This window comes from Cryptotermes secundus, unplaced genomic scaffold (genome assembly GCF_002891405.2).
Source record: "Cryptotermes secundus unplaced genomic scaffold, Csec_1.0 scaffold400, whole genome shotgun sequence".
Lineage (NCBI taxonomy): Eukaryota > Metazoa > Arthropoda > Insecta > Blattodea > Kalotermitidae > Cryptotermes > Cryptotermes secundus.
This window is the reverse complement of record NW_019723908.1, coordinates 1,533,487-1,554,896: the sequence shown is the minus strand read 5'-3', so window position 1 is coordinate 1,554,896 and position 21,410 is coordinate 1,533,487. Positions and strand designations below refer to the sequence as shown.

The window sequence follows — 21,410 nt, the reverse complement described above, 5'->3', positions numbered from 1 at the left end:
ATTTTCAACAACAAGTAGGTAACTGGCTCTCTGTTGAGGGCACGCGGTAGCGTAGTTGGTTGAGGGGCTATGCTACAAGCCGGAAGGTGGCGGGTTCAAGTCCCGATGAGGTCATTGGATTTTTTTCAGTTGACCTAATCCTTTCAGCCGCACTAGGCCCTGGGGTCGACTCAGCCTCTAACAGAAATGAGTACCAGGAATTAATTAAATAATTTTCCTGGGGAGTAAAGAGCGGCCGGCGCGTAAGGCTGACAACCTTACCGCCATCTGTGAGCTGATTGTGTAGATAATGTGGGACCCTCAACGTCTCACAACCCTATGGGCCTTCACGGCCTGGTACACAGATAGCTTTACCTTACTTACGTAAGTAAGTACTTAGGCATACGTCTTACAGTGATACCTCATTGAACCTGGTTTCTTTTTTGGCTAATTCTTCAACCCTGAAGATGTTGGCAAAATGTCAGTTGACTTGCACCGGACTACATGGCGTTATTTCCCAGGAAATATAATTCTTCTTAACTACCGCTGTTAGAACCTGACATTCTACAGCTGTAGTCCCAGACTAAGGACATGTGTTTGAGGGGTCAGTCTGTTCTGCTGAATGTGGAATTACACATTACAGAAGAAGACAAGGCAACATAAAAATTATATGTGATATTCGATTCACTGGCAAGAAATACAGAGGAAATTGAAATCAAAACATAATAAGTGAAATCAAAGATCTTACTAAAAGAATACGACAAAAGCAGAAATCCCTCAGTGGGCTTGCTCCAGAAGGGAAACCAAGCCCCGAGAATGCCAATCTGACACGCAACGGCTAATCTAAAAAAATGCATTATTTACTTTCGAGATATCGATTTCTTATTTAGAGACTCGACTCATGAATTCAAAATTCAAAAACTCAAATATAACATTGGAAGAAATTTTTTCTTTCGAATACAATTGCAGTAAAATAGAAAACAAAATTGCAGGATGTAACAAGTGGATTCCGAACCACGAAATTTTCCACATGCTGTGTTTGCTTTTTTTTCACAGTTCGGTGACCTCAACGTTCCTTTATTGTAGATGAAATTCTAGTGTTCCGAAGCTATCGCACTACATATGTCACACTAATTTTGTGCAATTCGAACCACACCGAAACCCTGGCATGTTTATGACTAACATATATTTATAAGTTCTATATTTCATGTTATTGATCGATTTCTTACATGAATAGTATTAAAATGATGATATTAGCATCATACGTGATAAGCAGGGCCCGGATTTTGATGACATGTCATCTTTTTTTCCTTGTATCCTATGCGATGCTCTTAAATGTATAAATCTCGGATATGAGCTGCTGGTTACAGATATGTAAATTTTATAGATAATTTTTTGTCGTTTTTTTTTACATTTTTAGGTTTCAGGTCATTTTTTCATTTTGGGGGTAATTTTTTGGTAAATTTTTGGACTTTTCAGGGTATTTCTTATCATTTTTGGCCATTTTAGGGAATTTTTCTTCATATGTTTTCTGAAATGTCAATAATAGGGAAGCGAAGTGTTCTTTCTTTTCACCTTTAGGTCATTTTTCTGGATTTTTTTACGTTATTTTTTTTTTTTAATATTTTCAGGTCATCAAAATCCGGGCCCTGGTGATAAGGCTTGTACTATACATATACAAATCAGAATCAAATCCAATTTAGTTTCGATGCAAGCTTCCCAGTATCAAATATCAGTTTTCAGATCTTAAACGTAAAAAATTTATGGCCAGGGCACGAATCAGGAGAAAGACGAAATGAAAAGGAATGAGAGAAGGAAAGAAGTGAAGATGGTGACAAATAAGGAGGAAGAGAGATCAGGAAAATAAGAAACTTGAGGAATATATAAATATTTAAAAAGAAAAAAGGAGTGAGAGAAAAAGGTGGAAGAAAGGAGAATAAATAAATATACGAAATGGAGGACGAGAAGTAACATGGTCGGGAGGATAAAGATGTAGAACATGAGGAAAATAAGAAGACAAAGCAGAATAAGGAGAAATTGACCTTCATTACGTCTCAAAATCTGTAATTATCAGAAAAAAAATTAGAAAATAGAACTGACTTTTCCCTTTTATCTTGAGTCTGAAAGCACTGACCGCAATCCGCTGGATTGTTCAGAAGTAGAAACAAGTGGACAAATGGGCAGTCATGACTGTCACACAATGCATTCGGGCAACACTAGATATAGGGATTCATTACTGAAAATATGGACCAATTTTGTGTAATTCTGGAATGCAAAACTCTCCTGGATATTACCCTTAACGGATGTGGTCATTGTACCATTCTTACCCTACTTAATGACGACATTTCAGAATCATCCATTCGTTCGCTCGGTTTACTTCTATACCATAAAGATGGAGACAGTATGTTCATCCGAAACATCGGTAAACTATTTAGCATCACATCACAGACAACTTTTATTTTCATGCGGTCAGATTGTTGGAATTCCAAGGTTCAACAGCCCTAATATGAAAGGTCACTATTGGACACGATCTCGGTTAGTTCTTCTATCATCCTCATAATCCACTTTCCTAAAATCCATTTTAATATTAACCCCCATTCTTTCTCCTTACCAGTCTTTCGGGTGTCATTTATCAAGAAATCTTCCACCAAAAAAAAATATGGACGTTTTCTATCCTAGCCAATCACAGGGTCCTACATCTTCCTACATTATTAAAAAGAATATGACCTGCACAAACCACAAAGCTTCTGGTCACACAATGTCATAAATTTCTTTCCTACGTCAGCTCTTTCTTTAAAAATCCATATAGTTTCCTGAATACCTTCAAAATAACCAGAACAAGTAAAAACTAAGCTCTGTGTCGCAGGTTACCGATACAAAACTTTATATTTCGACGTGACTCTGAAATTAACTACACTTAAACTATACTGAGTCTGAGATCAGATCCCACTCTTCTCTCGATCACAGAAATAATGACTACAATAGTTTTTTGTTCCTTGTTTTGGGGGGAGGGAAAGAAAATGATTTCTTGTGCAGTAGCATCTCGGATACAATTGAAGGCGTTTAGTCGTCCTAGCCCATGGATTGTGTAACACGGGTAGCGTCACAAAGAAAAGCATTGCCAGCCGCTGGAACAAACTTGGCCTTTGTCTGGCGTTTCAGGCGGCAGCATTATGTAGCTTTACGTAGCATACGCGGTGTAATCAACACTAGAAACGACCTGAGAATGAAACCAGTTTAAACATACCTTACACTTTCTATACTGACGTGAGTTCCACTATCACAAATCGTCACGACCAGAACAGTGGTATTGTAAACGACATTCTTTATATTTAATGGTGTTTTCACTCAAAAGAAATGAGACACTTAAGAGAAATAGACACGACAATTTGTCCTCTGCACCGTGGTATGAGCTCCAATGTTACGGTGTGATCATATGCGATGCGAAACAACGAACGGTATTGGCCTATATGGTGGTAAATGTAAATGTATCCCTGCAACAGGTCGTGAAGGCCCATACGGTTGTGAGACGTCGAGACTCCCACATTTTTTCTAGACAATCAGCTCACATATGATGGTAAGGTTGTTAGCCTTATGCACCAGCCGCCTTTTACACCCAGGAAGATTCATGANTCTAGACAATCAGCTCACATATGGTGGTAAGGTTGTCAGCCTTACGCAACGGCCGCCTTTTACCCCCAGGAAGATTCATTATACTCATTTCTGTTAGAGGCTGCGTCGACTCCAGGGCCATAGTGCGGCTGAAGTATTATGTCAACTGAAAAGTCCAATGTTCTCATCGGGAATCGAACCCGCGACCTTCCAGCCTGTGGCATAGTGCCTCAACTACGCTACCGCGTGCACCCCGGTGGAGGTAAAGATGAGTGGTTACTATATTTTTATATATACATGCTAGTACAAATTCAGTGCTGACAACATTACTTGGATATGAGAAAAGCTACAAAAAAAAGGAAGGTACACATGGAGAAATCGCATGAGATGGGGCCATTTAATATGATGATCAAATCAATGAGTATGACATTGGCAGGCATGTAATTTCCACCGTACTGACGACAAATGCATACAAAATTTCAATTAGAAACCCGAAGGAAATAAATCGCTTTGGATACCAGAACATATATGAACGGATAATATTAATATTAAATAAATAAGGTGTGCGGATGTGTTATAGACTGAATTGTCTGACAACAGGATCTAGTGGCCTGCTGTTGTGAATACAATAATAAACTTTTGGATTACATAAAAGGCGGTACATTTCTTGGGTAACTGAATTACTGTCAACTGCTGAAGACGGACTCCACTCCACAGCCAGTGACACGCTAGTAAACAGCACGGTCTAGCACGGCCACTGGGAGACTCAGAAGAAGCACAACATAACAGAAAGTCAGTTCAAATTTTTTCATGATGAATTCAGTTTAGAAAAAAAAAATGCTTCACTTTATTTACATGTTTCTTTGATATTTCATAATTTTCATTAAGGAAACTATAGATATACACCTAGTTAGCTAGAAATATCAAGAGATGGCAGGATAATATATTTTCACCAATTTAACAGATTCCAGAAATATTTATGTAATAGAAATTTGTATTTCTGCGTAAAAATATTTATTCGCAGTATGGAAGATGTTAAGATACAAATTGATCTCGTTTCTGCAGCCTGTAAATACAGATTCTTTCAAGAGATCCAGCAGGTCTACCAACTTCTGGATATCACACATTACAGCAGTGTTCACCATTCAACATCTTTTCTACATAATATTTCATTTCTATATAAATAAATTGTATATTTTATCACTGTTCTACGTTATAAGAGCATTAAAATTTTCCTCCCCATTTTCTTTGATAAGAGAAAATGCTGTCAGTTTCTGTAGCTGCTATCACTAGTTCTTCTGAGCTACGTGGAAATGGAAGAGGAAAAAGACAGACAGCACACAAACTTATCACACCCTAATGCAAGGAGCTATCGGTCTGTAGATTACCCCTTCTTTTTAATAGATTGCCAGGTCTCTAATATCGGACCGTCCCAGAAAACAGAATAATTTACTGCCCACACCGGGAATATCAGGTGTCAAGTGACCCTTCCAGATTGATGGGACTGCAGGTCCCATATCGGCGTTTCGGTTTAACAGCCACTCTATCAATTTTTGTCCGTTCTTTGGTTCGTCCTTTCGTATTCTTTGCTACCATATTATGTTCCTGTTCTCTTTCTTTATTGTCCCTAACATAATCATTTCATTGTTTCTTTTTTCTCCATTTCTTTTCCTTTTGTTAACTTTCTTTCTATTTTTTCTTTCTTCCCCATTACTGTTTTCCTTGTCTCTTTGCTTCCATTCCTCCTTGTCATTGTTTTGTTATTTTCTTTCTCATTCCATTCATTCTTACCTACTTTTCTTTCTTTCCTTTTTTTCTTCCTTCATATTTCATTATGTACTTACGTTGTATCTTTTATGTATTTCTTTCTTATTATCTTCTTTTCTTACGTCCTCCGACATTTTTTTATTTATGCTACAAGCCGGAAGGTCGCGGGTTCAAGTTCCTATGAGGTCATTGAATTTTTTTCAGTTGACCTAATCCTTCCAGCCGCAGTAGACCCTTGGGTTTACTCAACCTCTAACAGAAATGAGTACCAAGAATTAATTAAATAATTTTCCAGGGGAGTAAAGCGCGGCCGGCGCGTAAGGCTGACAACCTTACCGCTATCTTTGAGCCGATTGTCTACATAATGTTGGACCCTCAACGTCTCACAACCCTGTGGGCCTTCATGGCCTGTTACAGGGATAGCTTTACTTACTTACTGTACTTTTATTATTTTGAAATTAGTACTCCATATTTCTCCTGTTCGCTTATATTTTGTTTCGTGTTCATTCCTCTGTCTCTTTGTTTGACATTTCCTCAATTCCGTCACTCTTTGATGTTCGCCTTAGCACTGCACTCCATTTATTTCTTATCTTTTATTATCGTCGTAAATATTTGTATTCTTCCTTAAATCTCATTTAAAAATCAGCCATTCATTTCTGCTTGAAAACTAAACTGTAATTCCGGGCACCATCTCACAGTTGACGCCCCAGACTCTCCCCAAACGGAAGAGTCACTGTCTCAAATGATCACAACGAAGTGTATAACACAGACACGCCTCATTCTGAGCTGCTTGAATTTCAATACTTCAATATCAAAATGTTTCTGATTCATTCTTATCTATCCCATGGTGAGGACCACTTTCCTTAATGGACTGATTTATGACTAGTTACTACCAGTTTGTCGCTGCTAACGTGGTAATTGTTCCAGGATTTAAGATTATGTCGTATAGAAACATTAAAAAGTCACATCAAATTCCATTGTTCCAATATAAATTCGAACTACATACTTCCGCGATAAAAATGTTTAACGATTTTCCTACATAGCTGTAATCAAGATGTGAAAATTAGTTATAATTTTTTGTAATATCTCTATTGCTTTATCCTAGATTACGTTGTATTTTTACTCATTTAAAAACGTAAAGCTATCAGTGCAACAGGCCGTGAAGGCCCATAGGGTTGTGAGACGTCGATGCTCCCACATTTTCTAGGCAAACGGCTTACAGATGGCGGTAAGGTTGTCAGCCTTACGCACTGGCTGTTCTTTACCCGCAGGAATATTCCTGGTACTCATTTCTGTTATAGGCTGCGTCGACCTCAGGGCCATAGTGCGGCTGGAAGTATTAGGTTAATTTAATAAATCCATTGACTTCATTAGGAATCGAACCCGGGATCTTCCGGCTTGTAGCATAGTGCGTCAACAAACTATGCTAGCGTGCTAGACTTCAAAAGGACAATGAAGAAAGTCGTCTTATGGGTTTTGGCGCCGTGTATTCTTCATTTTGGCCGACGTTTCGGAGGATACGTTCCTCCGAAACGTCGGCTAAAATGAAGAATACACGGCGCCAAAACCCAGAAGACGACTTTCTTCATCGTCATCGCCGTGAAAACCTCTAAACTTTCAAAAGGACAACTTTACCTCTTTTTAGATTTGTAATTATGAAATCATGGTTCTAATACATGTATTTAAGACACTACAGATATTCGGAAATTGAAACTGCAATGTATAATGTCAGTACACAATGAAAAATTGAAATTATAACGTATGAGTATGAACAACCGGCATTGAGAACTCGAATTTATAATGTCTAAAATTACAGTAGGAATTCAAGCTATAAATTGTGAAACCTGTCGCCTGAGAACTTTATAGTTGTACTCAAAATATGTTCTCTCTCTCTGTTTTGTGATGTTAAATGTTCCGTCACAATGTCACAATCAGATTTCTATCTCTCGCCACTGGAACAAGGAGCCTGTGCAAGGGTTACAGAGGAACATAACCCACAATTTTGTTGCTCCGTCTCTCTCTTTTCCATCCACTCGGGGTCGCGAGGGAAATTACTCCAGTGGAGAAGCCAGTTTCCAGCAAGTCTTCATAAAGCGCTGTTACTGGTAGGTCAGGTTGACGGCGTCTTCCTAGTCGGTTCCGTCCGCCCTGAGGTCGGGGTAATGGAACCGTGTGGGAGTTAGGAAGATATGCACAGTGTCTCGTCTAGAATGCATGAGATCGTCGAACTAATACACTGTCTCCTGCAGGGAGGACCGTAACATTGTCTAAGTTAGCATGTAGTTAAATTCAAGTTTACTGTCAGGCGAATCTCGTCTGGGCAGCGGCACGTGACACGTGTATGTGGCGGTAGCTTTCAGGTGTTGAACAAGGGGCCATCAATTTTTGTAGCTCGGAGCCTTTTAAAGGCTTAGAATTTTACTGTGTATATATATTTCGCCTGTGTAAGTATTGCGATTTTGTATTCATAAGACACTGGTTCAAACCTGAGGAGAACTATCCCGTTCCTCCAAAAAAAAAAAAAAAAGCGTCACAGAAAAAATTTAAACATGAAAGATGTCCCTCTTAGAGAGATAGCCTTGGGAAAGTTTGTTAATTTTGCTGTTACGTGCGTGGATATGAGCCCAAGTCAATTTATTTTCCCATTGTCTCATCTATAGAAAATCCAGTGGGTTCGTGATAATACCGGCAACGGGACGACAATGGGATCTTTACAACAATGAGTACGTAAACTTGATATATTTTATAGTAACCATGGAAACGAGAGGCGCTTACACTAGATTATTGCGTGGCATATAAGAAATGAGAGTTTCTGTAGCTGAAACTCAGATTTGTCTGCAGAGGAGCGTTAGAACACATCAAAATTCCCCTATGTCCAATGTAATTGTCTGTTTTCATAATGGTATCTAACTGGACACTATGGAGCACCTTAGGTTACTTCAGATGTTTATGGAACAATTCATGCTATGTTTTTATTTGTATGTTCCATAGTAACAACCCTCCAGCAATGTATGATTCTTCTTCAGAATGGCTTACCCTCTCATATCCTGTCTAAACACACAGGCGTTAAAACACTTAACTATGACTCTACATGTTGTTTTTTAAGGATGTGAAACATGATTATATGGCTAGTTNGCGTAAACGAAACGGACCTGTCTAGTATCACAGATCTCTCGGGAGCCGAGGTGGTACTTTCCGAAGCGTGAGAGGGGATTCTGAAGAAAATGTCCCACCTCAAATGCCAATACAATAAGTTTCTGAAGGAGACGGGTGTGTTGTTGTCCGGACATCGGCACCCATCAGGTCCCCAGATCTACAAAATGTGGAGACGGACAGGCGGGCGCGACCCCTGGTGATCCCAGCTGGTGATACGGGGGACAGGCGGGGGTTGAATTGTCTGCGGGGTGTGAACTCAGTTCCTTTCTGATAAATATCCAAACAACGCACCTTCACACAATGATAAGAGTACATATTCATAAAGTAATATCATAGTCCAAAGCAAATATTATGTTGAGCTTTTGTGGGGGGAAATAAAGTGGGGGTTGAGGGTTAACGATAAGAACGGCACATGGACTAGGACATTGAGATGTCATGGGTACATGGGCTTTAGATTGAAATATATGGGGATGATTTTACTTCGTTTACTGTAATATGAATTATATTTTTAAATTAACGATACAATATGATACTCAATTTTTGTTAAAAAAACTCCGTGGCCTTTAGTCCGCAAGCGAACTATACCGACCGAGCGACCGCCCCTTGTCGGCGAAGTTAGTGTAATCTTTTGTTATTAAAATAAAAATATGCCCCTAGATTGGAAATAACAATAATAATAATAACAATAACAATAATAATAATAATATGATTCTCAGTAGTTTCTGGTCAAACTCCACCAGAGATAGTTTAATGTTATATTTGATATTGAGCAGTAGGAAACAAGTTAACTTCTCGTGACTTGCCTTATTCAGATAGACAGTGTTAAGGCACATTTAAAATTAATCAGTAAATAGGGATCAATTCAACCGAATACTGACAATTTGCTAATAAACATATTATGCACCTGTGCCCCTTCCACAGCACATACATGTAATAATTGTTGCTGTCAATGTGAAACATGTTAAGGCCAGTAGCTTATAAATTACTTGGTATTATGAAAAGCTTCCATCATGATGTGCCTACATGCAAGCATCTCCCCCATCCCTTATCAATCTTCCGCGCTGTTGAAAAAGCGTATTAGCTTCTAAGTACTTCATCCACAGGCCACTCTAAGCTTTATATTGGAATTACGGATATTAATAGAAAGATGAGTCTACGTTTTGTAAGTTTGATAATTATTGACTTCATGCGGTCATCCAGTGTACAGATTAAAAGGGTATTTTTTGGTAGGAATATGAAGGTTTTCTCCCTACAACAGACTATGGAAAACTCCTCACCCTTCTTCTATGCAGACTTCTCCTACCACCGTATAATTTCTCCCACTTTATAATGCGCATGTCAGAATGAAACGCGAAGAGATAAAAAAAAAATAAGTGCCAGAAAAGCTTATACGAATTTTGCGTATGAGACATAGGTTTTAAATGTGTGAGGGGTGGCGGATAGACGGTTAGGAAGGGCTTAGCACTTGAGCTGGGGTTTTCAGCAATTTGTGAAATAGAACAGAAAATGGGAGAGGAAGGGTCTGGGATTGAGGCCAGAGGATCGCGTAGTCTACCATGAAAAATGGAAGAAGAAAATCTGTCAATTATTGGATGATTGGATTCCTCTATACATTGCGAAAAGAGAAAAAGAGACAGAGGATCTGTTAGTCTTACAGACACCAACTAAAGAGCTAAACACTGAATAAGTGACGAACTTCATTACGAACTGACGGACTAACAGCCTAACTCACAAGCTGGCAGACTAACTTAATAATTACATAACCAACGGTATGATGCAAGATCTGCTTTGGATATGAATGGTTAATCAGTTCATTAAGAATGTAACTAAATAACTGATTGACAAATCACAGTGGCCGCGCGGTTTGACGCAGGAACAGTGTTCGCCCTCTCGAAAGCTGGGATTGTGTGTTCGAATCTCACTCAATACTTGTATGTCGCTGTGAGTTTATTCTTTGTTTGTGTTGTTCTATGTATAGAGAGAGGCCTTGCGAAGCGCTGATCCCCCGTCCAAGGAGGTCTACCTGCTATGTATAGGATTAACAAACTGAAAAAGCGGTGAGGGCCCAACAAAGGGCTGTAGAGTCACTGATGAATGAATGAAAGTATCAAATAGCCAATTGATTAAATCTCTAGCAAACATTTTGAAGATTCAATGCCAAAGGCACTGAAATATTTCTTCTTGCATGAACCTGGGGTCATTTCATTTCGTGAAAGTAAATGTAAATGATCTAATAGTAGGATTATCTGATAAATGATTTTTTGTTTATCGTTTTACTTCTGTAGTGACGAATTCTTTATTTTACGTTATGATCAAACAGTCAAAACTCCTTTTCGAAACGAAAATTGCTACTGGACATTTATATCGCCGGCACAGAAAGAATTAGTTTGTTCTAACCTGAATAATTCTGCCAGAAGGCTGCTCCAGAACCCATGAGGTCTAGACCGGAGTAGTTCCACTGCTTTTCACTAGGTGGCTCTGGTACATGAGTGGGCTGCTGTCTGGGATATGAGCTCTCTGACTGGTCTCCACCACTCGACACCCTGTGTTCACTCCCGCTCTCTGCTGAGAAAACAGAGACACACTTTATATTAACAGAAAGAAACTCTTAGAAAGTTTTACATTAAAAGCATATGTATCTATACCTGCTAAATTCCGTAGAAATTTCGGTGAGAGTAGATTTATAAAGAATTTTGTTTAGCAAGAAATATTTTTGGGGGACGCGGCAGCATAATTGGTTGAGACACTATGCTACAAGCAGGAAGGTCGCGGGATCGAATCCCGATGAGGTCATTGGATGTTTTTCAATTCATCTAATCCTTCCAGCCGCACTATGGCCCTGGGGTCGACTCAGCCTCTAACAGAAATGAGTACCAGGAATATTCTTCGTGGTAAAGGGCAGCCGGCGCGTAGGGGTGACAACTTTACCGCTATCTATGAGCCGATTGTCTAGAAAATGTGGGAACTTCAACATCTCACAATCCTATGGGCCTCCAAGGCCTGTTACAGGAATACGTTTACTTTTTCTTTTTTACAAAATATTTTATTTGAATGCACTACACAGGCAAGTACACAGTATTACCACTAATGCAGTAAGTTTAATTTCCTTTAATTGAAAGTACGTGAATTGCTTAAACTTTTTAAACGGAACTTCTTCATATTACAGGCAGTTGATCAGTGTAGACATAAATTAAAGTATATTTTACATCATTACTAAAATGAGTCATACAAATTAATTATTAATTTAATGTGTATCCCTAGATGAAACTTAAAAGTTTACGTTCTAATGTCTAAAGTCCTCTAAATTTATGCATATTTAAAGCTATTCTATCAGTATCAATATTATACAAAGAACATACGTATGTATATATGCATATGAGGCCTCCCCATAGGTCAAGCGGTTAGTCGCTGGCTTCCCACCGCGGCCGTCCGGATTCAATCCCGGGTCTGGTCAAGTGGGATTTGTGGTGGACAAAGTGGCGCTGGGGCAGGTTTTCTCCGTGTACTTCGGTTTCCCCTGCCAATCTTCATTCCACCAATTGCTCCACAATCACCCTCACCTATCATCTGGGGCTGGTACAGTAGGCCAGATGTGGCCGCAGTTCAAGGGACTTAGTCCCACCCCACTAGCAATATGCATATGCATGTATGCATATAGGTCTATATGGAATTTTTTTTAAGTTCAAATTATTGGTAACGGATATATGAACGTTTTGACCTCTGGAAGGTTCGTGGTTGTGGGGNATTATAATTATTACATTATTATTATTAATAGTGGATTGTCCTCAAGAAGCTCAAATATCGAAGGTTATACTCGAAACTGAAGCAATGTTTGCGGAAGGGAAGAGAGTTAATATAAATTATGCTACAGGATCTAAATATTAATATAGTAGGGTAATGAGAGGGTGGTGTTTAGATGTAAGGGAGGTTTTCTCCACTTAAACTTGTCAAAGTCACCTAGCAAGTAAGATATGGATGTAGTAGGGTTGCTTTTGCTGTTTTAGTTTATAAACAGTCTTGGTTTAGGTTTACTGAACGTCAATCAAACTTGTTTTCTCTGTCTTACTTCAACTTCAACTTGCCTTCTTGTTCGCTGAAACTATGTTCCCACCTTGTAACTACATCTTACATATACATCCTCTCCAGACCTCATCATTATCTTCATCTCCTTCCCTATTCCTTCCCCATCTCGGCTCTTATTTCCTTGCATGTTCAGGACTTCTTGCTCGACCCTGAGGGATCTTCAGTACATGAGTGGCTTTTAGCGGAAGAACTTTCTTAGTCTAGCGGAAATGAATCCTGGGAAATATCAAACTTGTAGTTCTGGTAATTAGCTCTGAAGGTATATTTGATCTCACAATACACGACGTTGCGGTAACGTATATCTCTCAGGCTGTGCAGTTCCCTTTCTCATGCTGGGCTGGGATGGATATCAGTAAAATGACCGGCTGTGGGCTATAAGGCTGGGGTTTGTGTTCCGGTAGGAATATTGCCAACGGATTTCATCGCAACGGCTCCTGCAGCGTACATGAGCCCTTACCCGGTAAGTATCGGCGCTATTTGCCTGGGTTTAAGAGTGCCAAAGCGTGAAACTCACAGTTCTATTCACCACTGTCTACTAGCAATGAATAAAATTTTACCTCTACGCTCTCTACACGCCTTTTGGCATGACAGTACACTTACCCACAAGCATACCTTTATGCTTTCGCGTATTTTAATAATTTTTCTTTCCTTTGGCACTACAGCCCCACTTTGGGCCTTGGCCGACCTCCATTAAACTCTCTGTTTCATTTCGGTTTACTAGATCTTAGACATTTGGTAGGACACCTTTGGAGTGTGATCAGCTCGTCTCAAGGCCTCTACCTGTACATAAACACAGAAAAACGCACACACACCAAACATCCATGCCCTGAGTGGGATTCGAACCCACGATCCCGGCTTCCGAGCGAACGAAGACAGTGCATGCCTTAGACCGCTCGACTACCGTGACCGGCTTATTTTTTAATTATCTTTCCTAATTTATCATATTTGGTTCATATCACTTATAATTATATATCCCTTGATCAAACCAGTGTTCCCACATATGTATACATATGTAGACACAACAGGAAGAAATAAGACTGCAAAGGGCCGTTGTGTGAGTAGAACCTACACATCGTTTACGGAAATACACAAGGAATGTAAGGCTGACGACATGACTGAAAAAAATTGTAACCTAAAGGCTACGTGTTGGTCTATTGAGTCCTGAAGGTGGAGGGTGGCGAAGAGTGGGGGAAAGGGAACAGCATCAACCACCCGCCTTCAGGACTCAGGTAGGTCGCACACCGGCATGTGTCAAAACATGTAACAGTCAAGAGACGATGTCTGCGACATGAAGCAAAGATAGGAGCACAGTTAAAACGATTGAGATTATGGAAACCGCAGCACACCGTTCTGAGTCATGATGCTGACGTCAGCTTCATACTGACGAATCACGAATGAAGCAAGACTGCGTCTTTTGTCTCATGTCTTGATGCCTGTGTTGACGCAATTGGCGTGCGGCCGGCCTTAGGCAGCGGACGGGATGTGTTTAGACAGGCAAGCGAAGAAAGTATGGAATTATAAAATAAGAGGTTTAGTGCGAGCATTAAGAACTAGACCATGGAAAGACTGAAAACGGGGTTTTAGTGGCGGTACGAATGTTAGTCTAATGTGTGAACAATGCTTCACTCGGTTTGTAGCCTCAACCTCGTCTTTGTTTCTTATCCGTTCTGCCTGAATCGTTCGTAAAACTAACCATCTATTGTTTCAATAAAAATGCTATTGTAGTTCCTGTACAACAGGCTGGGGCATATTTATTCTCAGTTTATATCGGTCCAACATTAAGACTACATTATATGAAGCTAAAGTCTGTCAATTTACTTAAAAGCTACATACATTATAAGGGATTGTTATATGATATAATATACAAACAAAAAACGAACTCCGTGGTTTCAGACCGCAAGCGAACTATACCGACCGAGCGACCGTCGCTTGTCGGCAAAGTTAGTGCCAACTTTAGCGCATAGAGGGAGTCGGGTGGTCAGCGCTTCGAATCCCCACGGCCGTTAATCTCTGGTTTCTAGACCGGAGCCGCTATTTCCTTGAAATGGCTCCTCAATTATCCTCATGAGGCTGAGTTGACACCGATCCAGACCAACTACTTGTCAGAAAATCCGGTAGCACCGGGAATCGAACCCGGTACCTCTGGATCTGTAGCCAGAAATTCTGACCACTAGACAACAGAGACAGTTCTTATAAATATTCACAATTTTGTATTAAACTTTTTCGTATGTTTAATACGCAAGAAAGTGAAAGAAAATATAATTTTTAATCTAGAACGTGTGTTATGGAACTTGTGTTACGATATTAAATTTGCAATAACAGATCTTTATCGGTTATAAATAAACATAAAAGCTGAGGAGACACACAAAAATTGAAAATGATTCGGCCTACATTAGTGGCATGCCTTCCCTAGTCTTGTTTACTGTACAACGCAATTTCACGCAGAGTTGAAGACAGTCTGAATCCATTACACGTTTCCTTCCTCGTAAGGAAACTCAGTTTCCTTGGCTGTCACCTCCAATACCCATGCCACATAAGTTCTGGTATCAAGAATCAGCTCAGAAATCACCCTCCTTCATACCACCTTCTCCTTGTTACAAATCTCCCCACCATGTTTTAGCTGCCAAACCTGGGATCCTCTGCAACCTCTCGCTCCATCCACTCGCCTGGCTCTTTAATTACAAACACGCATAAGATGTAATGAAGTTCTTAAAAGTTAAAAATTAATCCCTGCAAACTGGAGGAGCAAGGCAAGGAGAGGAAGAAGTACAGGAGGTTTTGCTAATTTGCTTCCATCCATCCATCAGACTGCTAGAGGAATATAATGCAACCTTCGTGTATTGTGAAGAGTAGCAAGGATTAGCAGGCGGTATTAGTGATTCATTTGTTTTAGCCTCACTTGTTTGTGTTTGCGAAAGTATAAGGAAATAATGACGGTGCAGAAGAGTGGGAAGAACAAGGGGGAATAGTTAAATATGAAAATTTAATAATATCTGATGATATGAACTCTTAAAATTATGAAATTCTCCCAAGAAGGAATTATTATGATTTAAATTTTCATGGTAAATTTAAATTCAGTTCGTAGTATACTGAAAATTGTTAGCTGAAATTGCGAGGGAATAGAAAGACAAGTTTCTTTTAGTTGATAATGCCAATACTAAAAAGTAATTAAAAAGAAGAACAATGGTTTCAACACGACATATCTCTTTTTTATTGAAAGCCGTCACAACAGAATAATTAATAATATGTGAAGAAAGCAGTCTTCTGGGATGTGGCACGTTTCGGAGGAACGTATCGCCTCAATCTTCAGGGTAGAAAAAAATATAAGAAATTCGCAAGCGAAGAGACCGTGAGAACCGGTACAAGCAGACTGTTTGTCGGTTAACACCATATCTACAAGGTGCCACATCCCAGAAGACTGCTTTCTTCATAGTGACCGCCGTGAAAACCTCAAATCTTACATTAATAATATATGTTTGTAGTATCAAGTAATACTTTACTACATGTTTCGGCTTTCGAGAAGCTAAGAAGTTTTTAAGTGTATTTACCTGATAATGGCTTCTTGAAACCGAAACATGTAGTAAAGTACTACTTGATACTACAAACATATATAATTAATTATTGTGTTGTGACGACTTTCAATAAAAGAACTATACGGTAACACAACAGGATGCATCCACTGAAGACGATATATCTCCTTCGTAGCGCCGCGGGTGTTACGTGTGAGTCAATTTTCAAATTGATTTAATAGGAGACTTATACGACTTGTGGGATTAAAATAAATTTCAAATATTTTAATCTGTGACCTCTGCCAAGCTTCCTTCACACCATATCCATAACAACTCTGAGTTCCTTCTGGCAAGCAGGCATCAAAGGTTCCTTTGCAAGGGGTAAATCGCCCTATTGTGGGACTGGCCTGACATCTCTATCTATCAGACACTAGGTCTAGATTGCACGTAACTTTATCTTTGTGTCTCTTGCACTCCTTCCTGTGCCATCCAGCCTAAAATTTGGATTGTGGGGAATTTCTCCGGAGGAAAGGCGGTCGGAGAATGAAGCTAAGCAGTCATGTAGGCAGTGTGTAGCATTATGCCCATTCCCCCTACCCTCTGTTTCATGTGGCCTCTCCAGCCAACTATCAAAAGAGTAAAGGCAAAAAAAAGGTAAAACAATCCCTGTAACAGGCCGTTGAGGCCCATAGGGTTGTGAGACGTCGAGGCTCCCACATTTTCTGGAACAATCGGTTCACAGTTGGCGCTGAATATATCAGCCTTACGCTCCGGCCACCCTTTAGCCTCAGGAACATTCCTGGTACTCATTTATGTTACAGGCTGAGTCGACCCCAGCGCCATAGTGTGGCTGGGAGGATTATATCAATTGAGAAACCGAATGACCTCATCGACAATAGAACTCGCTACCTTCCTACTCAACAATGTACGCTACCTGGTGTAATATTCTTAGGATTAAGGATACTGCATTATAAAAGTGACAATATATCTCCACCTCGTACCGAGCTCTAGAATGTATATCTGAACCGCCATGCCGCCATACACCCTCTGGAATTCAATCAACCCATCGCAACCTGAACAATCTGGTGGGCATATTATGGAGTGTCTCGTTAGATAAAATTCTTAGTGTCCCCATTAATTCATTTCCCTTAGGACCCTACATACTCCTTTGCGTTTTATTTGGAATTTCTATATCTAACAATGACAGCGCAATTTTCCTCCTTCAGCTACTGCCCTAATTTAGCCTCTCGAGTATGAAGAAAAGACCAGAAACACAGGGGCTATATGACAAAATTGAATGTAATTTGAAAACTCGAGACAAACAGGAAAAAATTTCTTCCAACCTATGACAGAATAGACATTTTAAATCGTTTTAAGCTATCATAAATCTTTGGAAGACTTAAAGAGAAATTGTTAAAAACTAATTTCATTAACAAAACCTAACCTCAGTGTCTTTAAAATCTCTGAAAATATAGTTAAAAATTATACCAAAATATTAACATAATGGGATAAGAAATGTACTAAGGAGCGCTGCTATAAATAGTTTCGCTTTATTTTGTTGTTCTTTCCTCATTTTCTAGTTTCTACATTTACTTTATTCAGTACTTTGTCTTTCATTCGTTTTCATCTTCCTATATACATACATATATATATATATATATATGTGTGTGTGTGTGTGTGTGTGTGTGCGCGCGCGCGCGCGTGTTAGCGCAGTGGTTCTCCGAAGGGGAAATATTCTTATTCGAGATAACAAAGTGATTTCCTGAATTTCTTCACAAAAAACATTAAACGTAAAAATTTATACCTTAACTGATAACTCATTTGAAAGTCAGAATAGTTCCAGTGGAGAGTCCAGCCAGAAGAAGATGAAATGTATCAAACAGTGAGCTGTCAAGAACTGAGTCAGAACAGACAGAGAGTCGAAGGTCTGAATTCTAGGAGTCAGCAATCGAAGGAATTGGGCTGTGCCAAGAACACTTAGTGTGTGAGTTAAATATTATACGTGTGCTGTAGTTATGGTGATATTTGAAGTTAAGGCGAGTCTGTGATAAATCCGTTGCCAGGAAACGACAGCGAGAACTAGTGAAAGTACACTGAGAAGATTCAGTGTGGAGTTATGTGTAGCGTAATAATCGGCAGGAGTGTTGTACTTAGTTGTAGTTACGACTTGTACGTAATTAATAAATCCAATTACAATCTGAAACCCTTCTATACTTACTCGTACACATGACAACATTCAATAACCGTTTAATTATAGTTTTTCGTGAATGTGCCTGTAACACCTCATTTCCGGTCCCCCAGTGGAAAATAATGCATGATATCTTGTTATGAAAGCAATAAGACTATTTAGATTATAACAAGAATATCCCTGCTTCATTAACTGATTTCAATACTAAATGCTAGAACTGTTTACTTATGTCAGTTAGCTCCAATGATTTTTGTTATAAGTGGTCCACAGACTTATAAAAAAAATCATTAGAGTTAAGTGACATGAGTAAAATGTTTTAGCATTTAATAATGAAATCAATTAATAAAGCAGGAATCACAGCCAGACAGCCTCGTTCGTTTAGTGGTTAGAGTTCCTGGCTAAAAACCCAGAGGTCCCGGGATCGATTCCCGGCGCTACCATATTTTCTGAGAAATAGTGGGTCTGGAACTGGGTCCACTCCTCCTCGTGAGGATAGCTGAGGAGCTATTTCAAGGAAATAGCGGCTCCGGTCTAGAAAACCGAAATTAACGGCCGTAGGGATTCGTTGCGCTGACCACGCGACACTCTCTATCCGCTAAATTTGGCACTAAATTCACCGACAAACGGCGGTCGCTCGGTCGGTATAGTTCGCTTGCGGATTACAAGCCACGGAGTTTGTTTTAGTTTTGGTCCACACACTTACCATTGAGCATGCGCAGGGCGTCAGCAGAAGCTCCGCTGGCTTTGAGAGCGTCCTCCAGCTGTGAGCGCCTCTTCATCTCCAGCTCCAGCTGGTCCTGGAGTCTCCTACGGGCTTTACGCTCCTTCTTCAGCCGCTTCTGGTATATCACTGCAACCAGACATAACAGACAGTCAGCATGAATATAAATTTGTCTTGATGCCGTGTAAAACGAACAGCATACCGAATTGTTCAAAGGATCAATAAACTAATACGTGTGGATATTATTAGGTTGTTGATCCTGTACACAGTCGATAGAGCTCTTCGGACGGAAGATCAGCCCGTCGCAAGACCACAAATATAGAAAAACGCACACAATACAGACAACAATGCCTTGAGTGAGATTTGAACACATGATCCCAGCGTTCAAGGGTGCGAACACGGTTCATGCCTTAGACCGTGCGGTCCCTGTGATCTATCATTCAGATGTTTATCAATTCAAATTTCAAGATCATCTTGAAAACAAGTGCGCTGTAGTTAACATTCATTCGGACTTCAATTTTAACATAGAGGTCAGCTCTCACGAATAAGATAATCAGTTCCTCTAGGTAAACATTGGAATAGTGCCTTAAGTTAGGCCACAACTACGTCTTCCACGTTAGTCGTTAAAAGTAGATGCTGTGTAAACTACGCGGGTGAAAATGTGTCGCCAAGAAACCTGCTGACACTGCTCGTGCCACTCTGACTGGAGGCAAGCTCCACCCGGTCACCACATGTAGAGAGGAGGCATGATGACAAATAACTTCATTAGCAAGAAAAGGCGCGCCAAAGAAAATAAGAGAATGGGCCAAGTTGACCGCGAATGATTACACCGAAGCAAGCAACCCCATTAACACCAACAATAGCCATTCGAAACAATGCACAACCACACAAATTTGTCTCATTCAACTAATACACTAATCCCCCCACCCCCTTCACTTTCATTGTGGTTTCTTTTTTTAAGCAGTCTAGATATAGAAGGACTACAGAAACAGGTTGGCGTTTTCTTCTTTATTTTTTTCTTGAACAAAAGAAAAGAAAAAGAGATATTAGATACAAGGTCAGAAACCAATAATTTCGATGTAAGTTCTTTGTCGGAAAGTTATATGGGGGGGGGGGTTCCCCCCTACTGTGGTTGCCCTTTCCTCTTGGTTGAAGCTGCTGTAAATATTTGCTCGTGCGAACAGCAAAGGGAAGAAGAAAAGAGGAAACAAAAGGTGTGCCATGAGAGCATGTAGCTAAGATGAATGATCATGGGCTATACTGTTCTCTAACTAGCCGCCAGCCTCTAGCTGAGGCTGCAACCATAACTGCTTTCATGTCTGAGATAAATAAACCCCCATCCCCACATTCTCGAAGAAACTATGAAACTACATACGTATTGCGAATTTAGTGTGATAAAGACTGGAGCCGATCACGGTAGCCGAGCGGTCTAAGGCATGTACTGTCTTCGCTAGCTTGGAAACCGGGATCGAGGGTTCGAATCCTACTCAGAGCATGGATATTTAGTTTGTGTGTGTGCGTTTTTCTGTGTTTGTGTACACGTAGAGGCCTTGCGACGAGCTGCTCACCCGCCTAAGGTGTCCTACCGAAGGTGCAAGATCCAGAAAAACCGAAGTGAACGGAGAAGTTCATGGAGGTAGGCCTAGGCCCACTGGGGCTGTAGTGCCGAGGAAAGAAAAAAAAAGATTGGATTGTGATTTCGAACCAGTAACACTCTCTCTTTCTAGCATTGATCTACTCCCCACTAGCAATATCTTTACCTCTTACGTGCTCTCTTTGCAACTCTATGTACTATTACTGAAGATGATGCTCATGTTGGTAATTCGGGAAACTTGAATGCGCATTCTGTTCGCGCAAGTTGAGAACTAAATTAGATACTTCATGAGAAGGTATCATCGAAATGTCTTCAGTGATTGAAATTGTTTTCTTTTCTTCTACGTTACAACAACTGTGTAAGTAAAGTATTGTCCCTGGACTTAACTAAGCACTATGTCATGAAGGCGTATGGGGGACTGTATGTACAGATCCACATTTTCTTGACCTCGACATTAGTTGGTGGTGAGTGGTCAGCTTCACACCCCGGCAGCTTTACCCACGGGGAAAGAGACCCCAGCTTCACATTGGAGGGTGGGAGGGTGGGTGACGAGAAGAAGAAAAAATTCTTGACCCCACTGGGACTTGAACTCCTACCATTCGGTCGTCCAGTCCGTAGCCAGTCGCTATACCGACTGAGCTATCCCGGCTCATACGACAACTACGAATATTACTTACTTACTTACTTACTTACTCAAGAAGCTGAGCCTTTCTGGAGGAGCCGCCGATTCTGCAGCTACTCACCAGTATTTTATGGAACCCGAAGGTTCATCAACGTGTTCACAAGAGCCCTCCACTGGTC

General features: G+C 40.2%; 1 protein-coding gene across 4 annotated transcripts in view; it reads right to left on the bottom strand.

Annotated features, from left to right (window-relative positions):
• Window positions 1-21,410, bottom strand: part of LOC111862086 (dachshund homolog 2) — a 735,944-nt gene that overhangs the window by 30,203 nt on the left and 684,331 nt on the right. For all 4 annotated transcript variants that reach the window (XM_033750542.1, XM_033750541.1, XM_023847179.2 and 1 more), the window contains 2 exons: window positions 18,998-19,144; window positions 10,912-11,079 (listed from right to left, as the gene is read on the bottom strand). In XM_033750542.1, coding sequence (XP_033606433.1) covers window positions 10,912-11,079; window positions 18,998-19,144 — 315 coding nt within the window. The remainder of the gene's footprint in view (window positions 1-10,911; window positions 11,080-18,997; window positions 19,145-21,410) is intronic.